The 19928-nt window shown below is 45.4% G+C and overlaps 1 protein-coding gene across 2 annotated transcripts in view; it reads right to left on the reverse strand.

Moving 5' to 3' along the window:
- DST (dystonin) overlaps window positions 1-19928 on the reverse strand; it is a 1436897-nt gene that overhangs the window by 989976 nt on the left and 426993 nt on the right. For both annotated transcript variants that reach the window (XM_085610880.1, XM_085610881.1), the window contains 2 exons: window positions 17497-17574; window positions 4851-4943 (listed from right to left, as the gene is read on the reverse strand). In XM_085610880.1, coding sequence (XP_085467006.1) covers window positions 4851-4943; window positions 17497-17574 — 171 coding nt within the window. The remainder of the gene's footprint in view (window positions 1-4850; window positions 4944-17496; window positions 17575-19928) is intronic.

The raw sequence follows: 19928 nt of genomic DNA on the forward strand, positions 1-19928 counted from the left end.
CTAAGCTCCTCTATTGGACTCTGCTATTACACTGCTACAGAAATCAGTTTTGTTGAGTCAGATATGATGCACTGAAGCAGCCCCTGCTAGATCGCTGACTGCTGAAATGGATGCACCTACCGCATCCCCGCAGACGCCCTACCTTCCTGCACCTCACCAACTGATACACTTGTCTCTTTCCTTGCCAGTTCCCATTCCTGCCCCACTCTATGCCGGCATTCCCTGTCCGACCCTCATGCCCACCACTTTACCCACCAGGGACCTTTTACAAAAAGTGCCCCAGGAGCTCAACAGGCATTTGCGCCTACTTTGTGTACCCCCGGGGCACTTTGGTATGGCAGAAGGGGCCGCAATGCTTGTGTAGCCCTTTCTGTAATACAGACTGGCACACATGCATTGCCAGTGCTATCCCAAGAGGGCGTTACCTCATTTGCATGTGGGTGTGGCCCCGTGCAAATGAGGGAATCTCTTTGCCTCTGTGCCACATTCAGGGCTTGAAATGGAAAAACAGAAGTGCAGGTACTCTGTATCAGAGTACCTGCTTGTTTCTGAGAAGTGCTAGTACTCTCCGATTAAACGTATTACGTCACTCTTCAGAAGTGCAGGTACTCTCCCTCTCAAAATAAAAAAGTGCCGGTCGGTACTCAGTACGGGCCCATTTAAAACACTGGCAATATTATGGATGCAGGCACAAAGGCACAGAAGCAGTCAGGAGGCGCGCTGAAAGAGCACTACAAAAAGGTGGCACACTGCCAGTGCGCTGCCTGATGGCAGCCCTATGGAGGGGCAAAAGGAGGCCCCATGGACCCCGCAGACATCTCCTTGCAGGTACGTGCAGTGGACTCCCCAGACATATACTTGAAGGTGCACCCAGTCACTCACTGCGTCCGCCACCAAAAGGATGTCTAATCCCTCCTTAAAGTGTAGGCGGGATTCCGCCTGCACAGTGGAACACAGAGTAGCTTTGCAGCAGCTGCTCCGTATTTCACTTGAATGTGCTGCCCCCAGAGCAGCAAGTGTTTGCAGCTGCCGTGGGGCAGCGCATTCACTGTAATAGGGCACAGTTACACTGTTTGTGCACGGCGCACCTGTTTAAAGGTGTACACCGGAGAAAAGATGAAAAGTGCACCCTATGTGTAATAGGGCCCAGGTGGCATGATTTCTCGTGCTTTTGATCCACCGCACAGGGGCACATAACTGTTCCCTTTCCCTCGCTGCCAGGTTTACCCTCATTTACCTTGTATATGTATTTCTCCTTCAAAGTCAAAGTTCCCTTTCCTCAAGACCCCTTACCTCCCACGTAACCTACGACTGTTCCCCATTCTTCCTGCAGGCCCTCTGCGCCACAATATTGTGTCACTTCGACAGAGTAGCATGGGAAGTAGAGGGCCTGCAGCAGCGCATCACACCAGTGTCTACCAATCACACTCATTTGTTTCAGCAAGAGAACCACATATATGGAAAGAAATTATGGAAGATTTATAACAGACACCAGCAGCTAGAACCTGTGTTCGGGAGATCCAGCTAATTCGACACTGTCTGTTGTCCTCAATGATCTGTTTTGAAGCATTGGGCCACCGAGCGAGTTTACACACTCAGACTGAAACACACTAGATGTCTGATGAGTTATAAAAAACTTGTTTTTAAAGCCACTAATCTTTACGGCACGAGTTACTGCAGCTCTCGTGTAACAGTGAGGGCCCCCTGTCAACCCAAGTACTGCGCACATGACATCAATAGCGACACCTAGTGCTTAAATATGTATTTCTATTTTTGTTTCAGGCTGCATTTTGAATTAAAAATTGCGCTTCGCTATGATTTTAGATGCACAAACAAATGTTCTGAAAATAGCAAAACAAAAGCGTGATTTAAAAACAATACACGTCGGGTAAATCAGAAAATATTAACATTCACGCAAACGTTTACCTATGAGGCAAATTTCTGAATAAAGCACTGAAAAGCAAATAATTAACTCAGTAAGATCCCATTAATAAGAGGGCTGGAGGTGGCCTGTTCTAGCATCTGTATCCGAATGGCATTTACTGCCCATTAAAAAACATTGAATTGAATCGCACATTGCGTCCCCTGTCCACTACTCGCAATAAAATAAGGTTGCCATTTCATGCCCTCTTTCTCATTGATGTAGAGTGGGCCAAGAGAGGACCCACTGCAGCCTCTGCCTCCAACTTCTCTCTTTTTAAGAAATGTTAGTGGTAATGTTCGGTTATGTCCATTTTTAAAGAGAAACATCTGCCTTATTGTAAGCACTTGCAGCCAGATCTGAAAATTTAAGAAAAATGTGGCTAAGGAATTTTTACTATACATACTATACATAGAGGAGTTGGCCTAACGGCTAGGGCAGTCGACCAAGAAACTGGGGAACTGGGTTTGAGTCTCGGCAATGACGCTGAACATCCTGTGATTCTGGGCAAATCACTTAATCTCCCCGTGCCTAAACAGATTCCCCATTTTCCCAGCACCCTTCCCGTCCGTCTCACAATCACTACTAATATATATACTTACACGTGCAGTGATCTCTGCCATCAAGGCAGAGAGCAGCACACATACACTGTAGGAGAGGTGGTGTCGTATACCTCTTCGCATAGATTAGTAAACGCATTCTGCAGTACGTTAGTACTATTGTAGTACCGCTAAACATCTTTCAAAGTGCAGTTTGTGAACAGACCCCCTGATCTTTTCCTACAGTGTAGTTACGAAAGGATCACAGCATTTAACATCTGTTATGCAGTCAAGGAAGGGTAAGAAATATTTTTAGAACCTTCAGTGGCAAGCCGAATGTACACGATTTTAAAGGATGTCACCCTTCTTTCTCACAAAGGGTCTACTATTTTTAGGTCTCGCCTGGCGTAGGCTGTGGACATGCGCAGTCTCGCTGGCGAGATTTAATGATTTGGGGCATTTTGTGTAAAGGGCATTAAGCCCCGCCCCTCTTTTCCATTGGCTGGCGTCACCGTTTATGCTAAATGGTGGCCAGCCATTGGAAAAGAGTTAGTAGTGACGTTTTCGTTCGGCTTTCTGAGCCGTCCCATTTGGACGGGCTGGTCTGCCTTCCTTCTGCCGTGAAAGGTTTCTTATCTTTATGGGGCCAAACACATGGCCCCATAAAGATAAGAAACCTTTTAGCAGGCGAGGCCGTCCAAGTGGGACAGCAGAAAAAGCAAAAAGTATACGTCATGGCGAGCGCTTGTTATGGCTGCACCTGGGCTATCAGCACCAAAGGCTGACTAACACGGAGATAAGGGAGAACTGAAAGAAGAAAAAGAAACACCATCACAAAACAGCTTCAGTCGGTCGAAACCAAGGCAAGACTGATTCCATGCATGCCGCACAAAATACTTTGTTGGACTCGTTTCTTAAACATGGGTGTTTAAGTCCAATGACTCGAGATAAACAGTAGACTTGAAGACCACGTTTACCAATAAGTTATAGATTTGCATATCCGTTACTAATACAGATCCATGACATGGGGCTGTGTGACCATTAATGCGAATGTGAATACAAATACTACTGATGCCCGTTTTAATCACTGCCTCGCTCAAACGGGGGTTGGCACAAATCCAGCTCTCCTATCTAGCATACACAACAAATGGGGTTGGGTTGCCATCAGTCCGGTTTGACTCGAAAAAAAAGCTGAAAGTTTGAACCATGGCTTGTGTGACTTATTCAGCCAACCCTGCATTATCAGTTAAACACTTCTAGCACTTTCGTTTCCCCAACTTTGTTACGACCTTCAAGCCCTATTAGACAAAGTTGTGGCTAAAAACGTTGGCGCAGGCTGGTGACGTCACAGCTGGCAATGGACCAATTGTAGGGGTTAAACACTAACCCTGCAGCTCCGTGATGCATGTCGGGAAGGAAGCGCCGTTCAGGGGACAACAAGCAATGCAAGGCTCTTGGAGATCTATGAAGGATGGAGTCCCTGAGGCCCCATGTTCTTAAATTACTACATGGACCAATTACTAGCCACTCCAGGACCTGGGGCGTGGCGAGATTGATCAGGTCTGAGGTAACAATTGCTCCCACGGGGTCCTCCGTTTTATTTTTTTCTGTGGATCAGGCTTTGCTAGTAGGGTCAGAAGGAACAATTTTCATCTTTCGGCATATTGTGTGCACTGGTTTGGAGAACGTTTCTGAGTTCTGTATTAGACATTATATGTCAATTTTAGGAAGAAGAGCTACCACGTTGCCTAGTTGAATGCACGAGAATCTCATCCAGCCCCAGATTTCTTTGCCTCCTGTATTCCTTTGTTCCCATTATAAAATCTGAACTACAGTTCCCAGAATCTAAAGAAAGAAGCATTGGCATAGCCAATAGGTCTCGCTTTTGGGACCTTATAAGCAATGAGTTATGCAGCACAATATCCTTGGTGCAACAACATCAACTGTTGCATGGCTAAACACTTAAAAGTTCCCAAAGGCGAGACTTATTGGCTATGCCAATGCTTGTTACTATTTCTTCAGGAGCACGAGCGACATCTGGCCCCTAAGGAGGGAACGCATGGACATTCTCTTCACAAAGAGGAAACAAGATGTCAAACAAACTGAGAATACCAGACAAACTGCAGGGCAATCTGTTTATCGAAAATGAAAAACCAGCATGCAAGCATTTCATCATACCAGGTACAACACGCAGGCTTTTCAAAGAGAACGATTTCCTCGTTCTAACACAACCCAAAGAAGTCTGCAGTGAAATGTAAGACAGGCACGGCGACTAGAATGTACTTCCACGTTTTTGTTGCTCGAATCCATACAATCCCCGCCCCCACAACATAACCCAGAACCCCTCATTGTGTGACGTGCGCGCTCTGCGGCACCGAAGCCAGACTTACCTGAAAGTGCAAAATGATGGTCCATATTAACCCCAGAGTCAGCTTGGGATTCCCATCTGTTATGTCGTCATTTCTAATATTCACAAGTTTAACCTGTGATTCAAGGAGAAAAAGAAAAGAAATGTGAACATTCTGCGGGCACCTCTGCTTCATCTCTAGAGAGGTTAAAAGGTGCAGCTACATTTATGACACCCCATTCTGTACTCCTCTTTCTCAATCTACACTTGTGTATTTTGGAATCACCAGCCATGTACTTCACAAATTCAAGACTTCACTTCCTCTCTCGATGTAAACGAGCCGCACTCCCTACATCTGTTCCCGAAATTCCTCTCTCTCCATCCATTCTCTCTCTCTTCTCCCTCTCTGATCACTTTACCTCGCCCTCCCTCCTCCTCTTTCTCCCTCTCGCGAAGTCTCCCCGTGCCTGCGGCAGTTTACTTATTTTTTATTTATTTAAAGTGTTTATAAAGTGCACCCTCATCACCGGTCCGAAGGGATATCCCGGCGCTGTTAACCTAGGGGAGAAAGTGACAGGGCGGCACGAGCGCCCCCTGCCCTCAAACCCCACCTCACATGTTTATAAATTCCCACCGCAGGGGCATGCCATTGGACGCTTCAGCCAAGCAATGTTAGGCACCCCCTTGGCACTCAGCACATTTATTTAGGGGATGTGATCTACCCTCGTATGCAGTTTCTGAGCAGATATTTCCAATTCACAGGGAATCTCTTGAATCTGGGAGAAAAAATGTAATGTATCACCTAACATCGCCTTCCTTTACCAATGACCCCACATGATCCTTAAGAACTGATCTCCAACCAGGCCTTGAAGACTGACGGTTATAAAAGTTGAACACATGTTATCAAAAAGGAAAATAACTATTTAAACACGTTTTCAGGGTAATTAATGTCACACTCCTGACATGGCAATGAAAAGGCTACGTGATCCCAGAACACGCTCGTGATGAACGCCTTCAGCCACCAAGCACAGAGCCAACATCAGCAACAAGCGTGGCACAGGGAGTGCAGCAGCAACAAGCGTGGCACAGGGAGTGCAGCAGCAACAAGCGTGGCACAGGGAGTGCAGCAGCAACAAGCGTGGCACAGAGAGTGCAGCAGCAATAAGCTGGCACAGAGAGTGCAGCAGCAACAAGCGTGGCACAGGGAGTGCAGCAGCAACAAGCGTGGCACAGAGAGTGCAGCAGCAATAAGCTGGCACAGAGAGTGCAGCAGCAACAAGCGTGGCACAGGGAGTGCAGCAGCAACAAGCGTGGCACAGGGAGTGCAGCAGCAACAAGCGTGGCACAGAGAGTGCAGCAGCAATAAGCTGGCACAGAGAGTGCAGCAGCAACAAGCGTGGCACAGGGAGTGCAGCAGCAACAAGCGTGGCACAGAGAGTGCAGCAGCAATAAGCTGGCACAGAGAGTGCAGCAGCAACAAGCGTGGCACAGGGAGTGCAGCAGCAACAAGCGTGGCACAGGGAGTGCAGCAGCAATAAGCTGGCACAGAGAGTGCAGCAGCAATAAGCGTGGCACAGGGAGTGCAGCAGCAACAAGCGTGGCACAGGGAGTGCAGCAGCAACAAGCGTGGCACAGGGAGTGCAGCAGCAACAAGCGTGGCACAGGGAGTGCAGCAGCAACAAGCGTGGCACAGGGAGTGCAGCAGCAACAAGCGTGGCACAGAGAGTGCAGCAGCAATAAGCTGGCACAGAGAGTGCAGCAGCAACAAGCGTGGCACAGGGAGTGCAGCAGCAACAAGCGTGGCACAGAGAGTGCAGCAGCAATAAGCTGGCACAGAGAGTGCAGCAGCAACAAGCGTGGCACAGGGAGTGCAGCAGCAACAAGCGTGGCACAGGGAGTGCAGCAGCAATAAGCTGGCACAGAGAGTGCAGCAGCAATAAGCGTGGCACAGGGAGTGCAGCAGCAACAAGCGTGGCACAGAGAGTGCAGCAGCAATAAGCTGGCACAGAGAGTGCAGCAGCAACAAGCGTGGCACAGGGAGTGCAGCAGCAACAAGCGTGGCACAGAGAGTGCAGCAGCAATAAGCTGGCACAGAGAGTGCAGCAGCAACAAGCGTGGCACAGGGAGTGCAGCAGCAACAAGCGTGGCACAGGGAGTGCAGCAGCAATAAGCTGGCACAGAGAGTGCAGCAGCAATAAGCGTGGCACAGGGAGTGCAGCAGCAACAAGCGTGGCACAGAGAGTGCAGCAGCAATAAGCTGGCACAGAGAGTGCAGCAGCAACAAGCGTGGCACAGGGAGTGCAGCAGCAACAAGCGTGGCACAGGGAGTGCAGCAGCAACAAGCGTGGCACAGGGAGTGCAGCAGCAATAAGCTGGCACAGAGAGTGCAGCAGCAATAAGCGTGGCACAGGGAGTGCAGCAGCAACAAGCGTGGCACAGAGAGTGCAGCAGCAATAAGCTGGCACAGAGAGTGCAGCAGCAACAAGCGTGGCACAGGGAGTGCAGCAGCAACAAGCGTGGCACAGAGAGTGCAGCTCGGATACTTACTAACGCGGAACAATGTGCCAGGGTCACACTGCGAGCTCAGGGCTTGCCTATTAAACCTGCGCTGTTTGAAACGAAGCGCTGCTGTCCAATAACCCTCGAGTGGAATGCTCCAGCGTTAAAGTGCACCAAGCACTTGCAGCGCTAAAGCAGTACCAAGGCCACCACAGTGACTTGAATCCAGGCAATGCTAATTCCAAAAGAGACCTTGTTTTTCAGTCTCTTAGTCATGCGAACAACTCGGAAACGAATACATTTTGTAAGTGTTTTTAGGAAGGAGTCTTTGCTTCATTTCTAACATCTGACAGCCTTTTGAGGTAAGGTGAACAGGAATGCAGAAAGTGTATCGCACAGGGTAGATAGAGGCAAAGACGGTTCCCGGTGCCACAGGTGGAGCCGGTGCGTGAACGTGAGATCCTCGCGTCAGTCGATGGCGACGAGGTGAGAGAAAACCTTGTATGTGGGAGCAGATGAAATGGCGAGCTAGTGGTTGGATTGTGGTGGGTGAATGGGTTTGTTCTTTAGAGCTTAGTGTGAAGAGTCCTCACCGTAGGTAGAAAAAGACTTGAGCCTTCAGGCTTCTTGGGGACTTTAGGCTGACCTCTTCGAGTCTCAAGGGTTGCGGACAGATGTTCCAGAGGGTGGAGACCTTATGTGGGCAGATCTTCTCACCACAGGTGGGTGGATGCCTAATTTCGGGTGTCTTGATGTCTGGTAGAGTGGGAAGCATAAAGTTAGATAGCCTGGGACACTGACATGGAGAGACATATGGACTATGCAAACCATCTAGTAATGTGGACTTTCTTTGGACCAGGAGCAAGTGATGCCGTCTTGTATTGCAGTCACAGCGCTTTAAGCCAAATAGGACACATGTGATGTAGGTGTGGGCCCTTTGCAGTTTCCTGAGTGTCTTCCTAGACAGTCCCAGTTAAATGCTGCTTCTGAGGTCCAGGTGGGTGGTTACCTCAGCAAGTACTGGGATTTTCTTTAGAGGAGAATCAGGAAGAGGTGGATGACATATTTGACATAATTTTGTGGCGAATAATATTTTGGTGCTCAGGCAGTGTACCATCTAAACTGGCATTGGGAGTGGGTGCCTGTACTGTAATAATAATAATAATAATAATAATAATTATTATTATTAATAATAATATAATAATAATAATAATAACATTTTATTGTTTAGTTAATTAAAACCGTAACAAACGATGAAAAAGAAAAATTGTCCTTTACAATAAAATGAGTAAACATTTTTTTTTTTTTTCAAAGTATAATTTAAAAGGCAACATTTCTAAGGATAACAAGAACTTTAACTATTGCACGTCAGTAAGGCAATCATTAATATAAAAAGCCTTTTTGTTTTAAAATTTCATATTGCTTTCAAACGCTTTTCAAAGGCTATCAGGAACTTTATCAGCTTACAATGCCTGTACTGTACTTAGGGTAAAAGGATGCATGAAATGTAACCAGGTCCGTGAGCAGGGTACTATTCTTTTTGAAGTAGAAGCCCAGCCAGATGTGTTCTCTGCTGTGTTGGGGAGCGTCTGAGAGTCGGCTAGTTGAAGACATTCCAAACATATGTCTTCTAGTTCTGCATCTGGGTATGCAATATGTAGTAGCTTGTGCCTTTATGAAAACAGATGGATGGTACAAATTATCTCTGAGAAACACAAAGATGATCGCTGACAGGAAAGGGCCCACATTAATTTAATGTGTGCGGTTGGTTAGAAAGGATGTGAACCAAGCGAGGATAGTAGCACATACTCCCATCACATTACCAGTCAGTCAAGCAGAATTGTGTGCTCGATTGTAGTGCTAGGGTACAGGCTTGGTCTCTGTCAATAGTTGGGGGTAAAACCACTCTTGGCAGGGGTCAAGTAAACCAAGTGGGAAGATACTTTATGGTTACCAGAGTGTTCAATACCTACACAATTCCTGGCAGGCTCACGGAGTTCCAGTAATTATGTTAGGGCTACACTTTGTTTCTTGAGCCGAGAGCTGTTGACAGCATGTTTCAATTTGTGGGTGCACTTCAGCTATTAAACGTGATACATGTCAAAGGAAGGTGATGGTTGCGGTAAACGTTGCGGGGCCTAGGTAGATGATTTTTGCATTGTGGATGCCTTTAATGGCCATAAACTTTAGAAGGGTGATCATATCTTTTGTATTTTCTAATTCTTGAGTGAGTGCAAACCATTTTGTTTATGAAGCATGAAGGCTGTCTTGAAGGCCTCTGGAAAAAGCAAATTGCGCAGGGTTGCACCACCAGATCATTTTAGATTTGAAACAATTGTCTGGCGAAGTTCTCATTTGTGATCCTAGCCTGGAAATAGGACTTTTGCCTTTTTCAGGAATACAAACATTGCTCCCACTATAACTCGCTCACAGTTGCAACTTAATCCATCATCTCTCCCGGACTCTGCATTGGCAATTAATTCCTTTGTGGTTCTTTGAAATTTGTGAGTTTGAGGGAATTAAACTATAGATGATTGCTGACATCTGGCATAACCTAGGGTGTCTAAGAAAGTCCAGAGGGGAAGCCACATGAATGGGATGACCATCAGGAGGGTTCGGTATGACCCCAAGGCCTGGCATAGGTGGAGCACTAGGCACTCACTGTTCATTCAAGGTAGTGGAGGCTCTGACAGCATTTAAGGCATTTAAGGAAGGTCAGGAAAGTGTCTAAGGGAGTGAAGGGATTTATTGATTTAAAGAGTTTGTGAAGTGCTAAGTGCCACTTTCCAATTGACTTCTTGTGCTAAGATACCCACAGACCAGACACTTGGAGCCCCAAGGTGGCCAATGAGGTCCCAAGGAAGTCCAAGAGCAGGTGCTGGATCTTTAAATACCCCACCCTTCAGAAGAGTGACGAGGGCGGAAAATCCCCAAGAGAAGTAACATGAAGCAAACACCTTCCAGACGTGTTACTATCACAGAGTGTGCCCCAAGCGAAGGGGCGAGGTTCTCCCTAGTACTCTCAGAGGTGATGTGTTGTGCCTCTGAGGAGGCAAGCCAGTGCTGTGCTTCCCAGCTTTTCCCAGATGATAGTGTAATATTGGGAAAAGCAGGAGTGGTGGAAGACTCTCTAGGTCTCTTGGTTGTTATAGAGGTGGGCCTTTGGTTCGGACTAAAGTTAGAATGTGAATTGATTGGCCTGCAGAGATCAGATACCCCAGAGGAAAATACATAATCAAATACATGTGCTAGCAGCAGTGATGAAGCCGGTGGGGCAGGTGTAACCTGCTCTCATAGTAGTGAACCTGGCACCTGAAACTGAAGGCACTGTTATTGGCCCAGAGGGTGTGCCTGTACTGACTGTGAGATTACTAAAACATTCCTGCCAAAAACGTCTACAGGACCCCAGCAAGGGCATGATGAGAGGCAGTACTGCAAGGCCAGACAGACTATACAATTATTCAGCTTCAGGATGCTACCTCTGAACTCAGTGTCATCTGAAGGATTTCGGGCCCCCGGACAAATCATAATTTAGAGACCCCCATTTTCTGCTAAGTCAAACCAAATGACGCCAAACAATATTGTTTATTATGCTGAAATGTGAAATTTCAGATGGTGAAATAGACAGATAGGAGATAAAGAGAAAGATCACTTTACAGGGGGCCCTTGGAAGGCGTGGGCCCTGGGAAACTGACTGAGCTTGAGATTCAGTGTCTGTCATTGACCTCTGGCTTGGGGGTGGTAAGGCCTTTATGGTCTTGTGAGTATCCTGTGTCTCACAACTAAATGGCAAGTGAGGCTACTTAAAGTGGGAGGTGTCAAGAGATGCTGCATTGCCTCCAGAGGGGATTCCAGGGGACCAGTCTTACAGTGACAATCCTGAGATGTTTAATCTGAGAAGCAAGGAAGGTGACAGTACTAGGAAGCTCACATATCTTACTCAGAGACTGCCTGAAGGCAAGTGGTACATCGAAGATTCCCCATGCTAACAGCCTGGGACAAAATAAATGGTCTCAAAGAGCATCCATTAAAAGATGGCTTTGAAGGCACAAGGAGGGTGTCGACAGCTTGAAGCTGAATAACCACTCCTAAAGTTTGCCTGAAGATCCGGGTAATTTGAGTAAAGTTCAATGACAGGATGTCTAGGGATAGGAGGGTATCCGTCTTTTGGTAGGTGCCAGGTTTTGTCTGCGTGGCACTTCCTGGGAGAGCGCACTAAATCCTGCCCTCGAAAAGAAGGGCCAGGTCAATTTCTAAGTAGGAGTTACCATCAGGGAAGGCACCCATAGAAGGGTGCTGGGCTGGTCTCCTCTGTGGAGAGGTTAACCCTCTAGACATTATTACTGCTCTGGTGAAACTCGTAGTGTGCAGTGCTGAAGAGTTTTCTAGACCCTCTGGCAGGGCTGAGCTGAGCAAGAACTGCTGTTTGGGTGACCATAATTGTCACCGTGCTAATGCTGTTGCATTTTGAGGTGTTGGTTTTCATTAGCAGTGGTAGGTCGGATGTTGTGCATTTGGGGTAGAGCAGCACCACTGTCCAAAACACTGGTGTAGTGGTTGATGCCAACCTTTGTGCTGAGTCTGGACTCTTGGGCCCAGTGGTTGGACTAAGGCCATGTCTTTGGGATACAGTAAGAGTGACTGAGAGATTGGTCTGACGTGAGGAGACCACAATATCAAGATTACGATTGCACCATAGTTTTAAATGAACCCCCAGTAGATTTGGGGGACAGCCACTTAACACTCTACATGTGTGAGGAGCCCCATGTCCTGATAATGGTGGCCCATGAGAGGCAGAGGGCTCATCAGGAGGACTGCAACTCATTCAGCACTCCATCCTCTCTGCTCTCCAAGCCAAAAAGAACAGCGCTTAGAGGGGCAAGAGGCGGCAACTTCCCCACTCTTCCTCAGAAAGGAGTAGGCCAGGTGGCGGCAGTGAGGCCAAAGCACTGCATGCCACAGGGACTGTTGCACAATCAGGAAGTACAGTACACAAGCGCCAATTGAAGGCCGGGTTACCTGTTTGTCAAGTCCTAGGAGGTGGGCACATTAAACATTTCAACAAAAACAAAAAGAAAAAAGACAAGGCCTCTCAGCTGCATCTAAGTTGTCTGAAAATGCCCCATGGCAGAAGACTGTCCCTCAAACCCAGCAAGAGCTTTGAAACATGTGCATGTTTCCCTAATGGTGCTCTTTGAGGAACAAGGTGCACGCGCATTATTTGAAAAGAGTTTTATTCGGCATGGGGGCTGATCAGAGGAATGAAGGCCATTAGAAGAGCCCTCCCCACTTGATTTATGAAACTGCGACACCCTACGTCTTATTAATGAACCCATGGGAGATTTAGGTAGATTTCAAGCAATCCTGATGCGGATTCTTGTGATGACCCTGGAATGATTAAACCCATTGAGTTTATGAGTGTTCACTGGTTTCCTAGATGACTTGGATCGATAGTGAAAGTAAAACGTTTGCTGAAATGTCCATTGCTTTGTACTGTTTGTTATAGGAAATGTTATAAAGCCCATAGTGATGGCTTTTACAAGTTATATTTAAAATATATGTATTATAGAGGTAACATCTATGAATGTTTAATAATGCAGAAATGCTTATATTTTATTGCTGAATATAGAACGCTACTTTGTGGAAAAGCCTATAAGTCTTACTTTTTAATTACACACCAAATAATTACCATAGAGGGGTACTGTGGTATTTAGGTGTTAGAATCTAATGGTGCACAAACCATTAAAGGTGACTCAGACCTACTTTCTATGATATTTTTCAGTGTACCCCCCTCGCAGCTTGTGAGACCTTTATAAGGTTTTCTACCTGATATTCAGTAAGATTCTGTAATTTTGTGTATATTATCAAGTTTTGCATGTTTTAAAGTACTTTTCCTCTTTAAAAGGAAAAGCATTGACTGGACACTGATTTATTAAGAATTATTTTTTGTGCTGTTGATTTCTGAGTTTCTGGCCCGCAGCTCCTATCAGAGTAAGCCTTGGATTGTTCTCCCTCACTACCCATACACTCAAGTGCTAAAAGGGTTTTTTGGTTCCGTGTTTGCGGGTCAGCAGTATGAGATGGCCCAAGGACACCAGAAACAGAAAGAAGCAGTGTCAAAATTAGGGCCCAGCAACTTGATAACCCTTGGAGCCCTCCCCCCTGACCCAGATTTCTCACACCCCCAGTAGTATTTATAAACTAAATGGACTTCCTCTACTGGCCCATCTATGGGTCTAGTAGACAAAGGAAGGGATGGGAGCTTAGGCTGAGGTTCGGTCACCCAAAAATGTGGCACTGGAAAGTGTTATTCCTCTTACAATAAAACAGACTTTCCCTAGAATTGTGTTGGTTGGCGATACCCGTACATAACCTCTTCATCTCCCAAGGGGTGATGTAGATTCCACCCGCGGCACTTGTCTTATAGCCTCACCAGAACGTTAGCTGTTAGCGTTCCGATGGTTTGGCGACTAAGACCAGGAAGGGCAATCTGAATGTTGTTGCATTGTACCTTGATTTTTGATGGTCCTGTCTTCAGATCACTTTACTGCATGTGGGAACAGCGGCAAACAGCAATGCACATACTTACCAACGTGTATTAGCTATTGTGGCATTAATTTAAGTGAACAGGGAAGCTCTTGGAAAGGATGGCAATATTCACTTCACAGTCAAGTTTCATGGATAATGTTGGGGTCCCCACATTACACATTGCACTGTTTAGCAAAGGAGAAGCGAGGAATGTGTTATATTCCTAGGAAAGGCAGAAACCTGGTAGTCACTATATCAGTGCGACTGAACTATACCGGTTTTATTTTGGATGTTCAACATTTGAAATTGGAGAGAGTTGTATTACGTAGTTGAGCTCCAGAAGATTGCTCCCACCCCTCCCTTATCTCTGTTTCAATCCCTGCTCCAAAAACCTGCCAGGACAGGAATAGGCAATTTTTGGACCTGATACACTCAGATATCTAAAGCCTACCGGCTGTGGGACAGCAGTTGCTTGCTGGAGGGCAATCATGGCCCATAAAGCATCAGAATATCTGGGTAGCCTCATTTCATGGGAAGCACTGGAAAAACTGGGTACAGCTGTGCATGCGGTATGGAAGAATGGCTTCCTTTGATATCTTAAATCTGTTGCAGATCCTGCTTTTAAACTGTCTAGAAGCTGAGGAACCCATGACACAGGGCAACTGGGTAGCCATCTGGGGGAAACAGAGTCAACTGATGTGTTCTAAGCATCATTTGAGCTGGCTCGGCAGCGATAACCCTTCTGAAACATTGTGCCACTGGACAAGAGTTTGAGACTGAGGTTAAAGAAACTGAGTACAATCCAACCCAAAGGAACATTGTCCATACCAAGAGGACGTTTGGATCCACCAAGGTAAATGATTCTTCTCAGCCCCACAGGAATGTGTGGACTGGCAATCTTTGAGATTACACTGTGGGCATCTTTGGTGTCCTGCTGCTCTCTGATTATAGTTTTTGATAAGAAACTAATTCCAGACTGGTTCTATAAGACCATTGTTAGCCTCCATTTTCTACTAGGTGCTAAAATGTTTATCTCTTTATAAAATTTGATTGCAATTTCACCTTACTTAATTTTAGTGACACATTTCCAAATAAACATTTATCTTTTTGCTTAACATAATGTGCACAATGTACAAAGACCAAGCAATTAATGAATACAATTATAAAACGGTGCAATTTAGTTGCAATGCATAATGGCACAATTTTTATTTTTGTGAACTAGACCCGAAGGTATCAGAGTGCTTTATATGACTACCAGTTGTGTTACAGATGGACACATTCATTTTTTGTTAGGCAGGGGGAGATTAAGTGATCTGCTAGAATCACAGGATGCTGAGCGTCCCTGCAGAGACTCGAACCTGGTTCCCCAGCTTCGAGGTCGACCGCCCAATGTTGGAGTAAAACAGGAGATGGGCTTTGGGGGAAGTCAGAAACAAGATCAGAGCCAGAGAAGAGTGCACTGTAGCCAGAAAAATATTCCAAAGCATCTGAGCCAGTAAAGACAATGATTTAAAGCAGAAAGGGGGTCAAGATCAATGAAATCTGAGAGGTTGAGCGAAGAAAGGACCTACATTTGGATAAAAGAAGAAATGTTTGGAACTGGTCTTTAACTTATTTAAAAACTATTTTAAGAAAGTAATCGTGGAGAAGGTGGAGAAAGGAAGAGAGTATAGAGAGGGAAGGTGAGGAAAGAGGCATGGAACGGGAGCATAATTAAAGAGAACATGAAGGCAGAACTGAAAAAACACTGCACGGCGGCAAGTGAGTATGGAAGGAAGAGCATTTGTCAAGATCAGAAAAGATCAGATTGGTAGTCAGAGTGTTAGTGTAAACATGATCATATTTTACACAGTTCACAAAGCTGAAAGACACAGGAGTAGGAGACCGTAGATAGAGGCTGAAAGATTTAGATGTAGTGCACGAGAGGACATCCAGGGGTTTAGAGATAAAAAGCATGAAGAGTTGGAATTACGGTGAGCAAGAGTAGAAGATAAAAAGTTAGGAATCGTCAGCACTGAAGTGATATACAAGATTAAAGGAGGCAACATTAACTGAGAGAGGAGAGGTGTAGAGAAAAAAGCAGGGAGGAGGAGAACAGATGCCTGGTGTACTTCTTAAAGAAGAGGAATTGTGCAAGATAGCACAAGAAAGGGAATACGTTCTGTAAGACAGAAAAGGAGAGGACCAGGAAAGGGGAGGGCCAACAAGACCATATGAAAAAAGAGTTGGGAAGAGCATATGTGATCTACCACGGCTAACAGAGCAGAGACTGACAAGAAAAAGTTCTGAACAGAGCTTTCGGTGACAGGCAGAATGAAGATTGTGAGAAACTGTAAGCGCCGTGATCTGACAGAATAGACTGGGCTGAAATCTGACTGAAGAATGTGAGAAAAGAAAACAGCCTGAAACTGATGGGTGTACAATGCACAATTGTAAAAGTATAAGAAGTATACAAAGAAAATGAAAAGGAGAAATAAGAGAGAAATCAGAGGGCACAAAGTGGACAAGAGAAGGATTTTAAAGAGGTGGGAGAATAACTGCATGTTTAATGCAGTCAGGAAAAGAACCACAATAAGCAGGTATAATAGGCCAGGGCGGAAAGGAGGAAGCAGATGATAGCATTGAGAGGAAGACGAAAGCACTGGATCAATAGGGAACCCTGTTGGGTAAGCGTGGTTGAGAAAGAAGGGGCATTTGAAGTCATTGATACAAGTAAAGCAGCAAAATGAGGGACCCACCAGGGAAAGAGCAAAAAAGTAAGGTCTGGCGGAGATGAAGTCACAGAGCAGGAATGGGATTTTATTGTTAAACAATTGTGTAATTGATTTTTTTAAATAATTGGAACTTGTGCATTTTGACTAGGAGCCGCCCTGTGCTCAGGCTTTGTAGGAAAGGTGAGAAGAGTTATCCATAGTGAAACCTCTGGGAATTTCCCAATTTGGGCACTGAGGAAGCCAGGTCACAACTCACATTAAGGTTGTAGCACCTCTTCCTCCCAGCCTGCCAGGGCAATGCGGTTTCATTTACCTCTACTGCAGCCGAAAGGTATTTAATATAACTGGTGCAGTGTGTTTAGGGATAAACTGCCTTGTGTGAGGCCATTGAGACATTTGAGAAACACAATCCGCTTTGAATCAATGCAAAACGTTTTTTCTCTATGTTCCTTTCAAGCTGTGCTCTTTCTATTTTGTAAAGCACATAACACAGCTTACCCGGAGCACTGGCATGAGAGCCAGTGCCTTCATTACAGTGGGGTGTGTCCCTTGAACATCGAATAACAAAATCGATGTGACAGAATATCGAAAGTAAAATATCGACAGGTCAGTAAGTCTAGATTTTCTGTACCTATATGCAGTACATATATCTTCAAGGTTTGTAGATGTGGAGTTAGTACTAGTTAATCTATACTTCCCAATATGCACTTACCTTCCGATATTTTGTCCCTCGATATTCTGGGCATGATATTAGTGCCACCATACTGTCGGTGTTGATATTGAGTGGTGTAATCATCATAGTGGAATTATCAGTGACCAATAACAAGATGCCGTTCAGTAACAGTACACATGTTGGTAATGCGCCAGCATGCAGTTGCATCTATCTTTTATCTGTCTGCTGGGCAACAGATGCATTTACGGCGACATATTGAAACAAGACTGACGTACCTGGCGTTTCTTTAAATAGTCCAGTGCAATTTGGACATTCTGTAGCCTGTGAAAACGCATCCGGCCTTTTTCTCGAGGCTAGAACAGTAAATAGCACGGCGTTAGATATGCTGCATTCAACTTTATATTTAACTTCAAACTGTCTTCATTATTATTTGTTCAAGAAAAAAGTGTTAAAAAGATTAACATAAAACTACTCAGAAATTTCGGTTTACTAAAACTCTCTGCTCTTGTAGACCTGATGTACGCGATACACAAAAAAACGGCAAACTAGTAATGGGAATTCTAATATAAATAAGAAGTGAAAAAATGACCCACAAGTCTAAAGCATCTGAGGCAGTATCATAAACAGCTGAGCTTTTCACCTGATTTTTGAGGTTTGCAGTGTCTAAAGCCAATACGACGAACTCAGAATTTCTACAGGTTAGTACCTGAGCTGCAGACAGAAAATCATGGAAACAAGAGAGTGGCAAGCAGTGCTCACTGTTCACTAGAGGTGGGCGAGCCAAAGCATTTGCAGGGAGAGCCAAGCCAGAGCTGAGCCAAGGGCCTGGCCCGGCTCTTAGAGCCCATGCAGGGGCTGAGCCCTGAAAATACTTGTTATGTAAATCACACAACAAACATCACATACAATCTGATAAAGTCGCTTCAAAATTTAAAAAAATGTGCATTTCTCTAACAAATGAATGTGTGACATTACACATCACATTATAGCACTGAGAAGTACTTACTAATGTAATAGTTTTTAAGCATAAAGAGGCAAGACAATTATAAGGTAAACCCTGGACGTGACCCAGATTGTTATAGAGCAACATTATAGTCTTTTAAATCAAGCACAAAAGGTTTTTGTAAAAGTGGTGTTCTGAACCCACATATGTGGAAGTGCTTTCTTTCATACATGATAATGAAAAAAAATGAATTTTGGTGAAAAAAGATATTTGCCTAAGATCAAACGATTTAAGTGGTGAAGAAGTGATTTATTCAACATTTCTGGTTTCAGTGTGTATAAATCAGCCAGTAAATGGGTATCTTTTTGTCTTTCTTTATGTTAAGACTTTGCTTTTACCTATTTGTGCATTTTTTAGCATAAACTCTGCCCAAAGGCCAAATTAGAATGCTTTACATGAGCACCAGTTACATGACATGAGGTCCCATTCATTGCTTACAGGCATGGGGAGATTAACCAATTCGCTCAGAATCACAGGATTTTGAGCTGAGACTCAAACCTGGTTTCCTAGTTCCAAAGTCGGCAGCACTGGCCGTAGCGCCACATCCTGGGTAGAAGGAGGGAGGGACGCAGACAGAGGTCACATGCAGGCTTGGCCCGTTATGGGCTCGAGGTTCTAACAGGACCTCGAGCAGACCCAGGCTTCAGGTTCGAGCCTGGCTCGAGCTTTCAGTGACTCACCCACATCTACTGTTCAAGAGCCAGTCTGTCTGCAACTCATACATTTACTTGGCGAAATGATGAGTTCAATGTATGCAGTTTAGACACTGCAAGAGCAAAAAACAGGAGTTCAGATCTGAATTGAGCCAAGGCCGCTGTCAGTGATATGGCCCCTGATCTCACGATGACGCAGAGTTTCCTGAACAAACACGTATTGCACCATCAAAGCACTTCGTTCATTTGACTACCAGCAGTGCTGGAATTGGAAGAATTGTACTCCGAACCCATACATTTAGGTGTATATCAAACAATGGATGGTTTTGATGAACCAACAGATCTAAAAATAAAGTCTGATTGGCTGCCACACATCAACAAAGACGTGGCACCAGCCATTTTAGTACTGGGAGACTCAGTCATTTGTCCTGAAAAATGTAAAAAAAAAAAAAAGACAAATGGGGGGTGGGCAGGGTAGAGATACTCTGTCGCCCCAAGGCCTGGTGGGTGGGTCCCAGAAGGACACCACGCCAGGCAAAAACATCTTTGTTTTATATCTCTATCATTGACCCACATCAAGGATAAAAAACAAATAATGCAGGCTCCCACCCTTTTTTGTCTTACTCCCCCGGTAGGGCCAGAACTAGGAGGGTTTCATATTATATAATGTGAGAGCGGCATGAGGCCCCCCTCCTACCTGAGCCATTAACAGGCCCAGGGACCCAACCACAGGGCAACAACACGTTTTAAAAGGGGAGAAGGGGCATGCATGCCCCTCTCCTAGCCATTAACAGACCCCGGGGAACCCATTCCCTGGGGCTGGATCACATATTAAAAGGGGAGAAGGCATGCAGGTCATTACATGAGACATTAAAAGGCCTTGCGAACTCTGTCCCTAGGGGTTGCAACAGATATTAAAAGGCCATGGGTACAAACACCAACAGCCAATGCAGACCATGGGGCCAAAGGGAGGAGACCAATGACTCCTACGTCTCCTGTCACCTCCCCTGTTGCCACCCATCATTGTGCGGCCAGGGCCAACTACCTTGGT

The sequence above is a fragment of the Triturus cristatus genome, chromosome 6 (genome assembly GCF_964204655.1).
Source record: "Triturus cristatus chromosome 6, aTriCri1.1, whole genome shotgun sequence".
Lineage (NCBI taxonomy): Eukaryota > Metazoa > Chordata > Amphibia > Caudata > Salamandridae > Triturus > Triturus cristatus.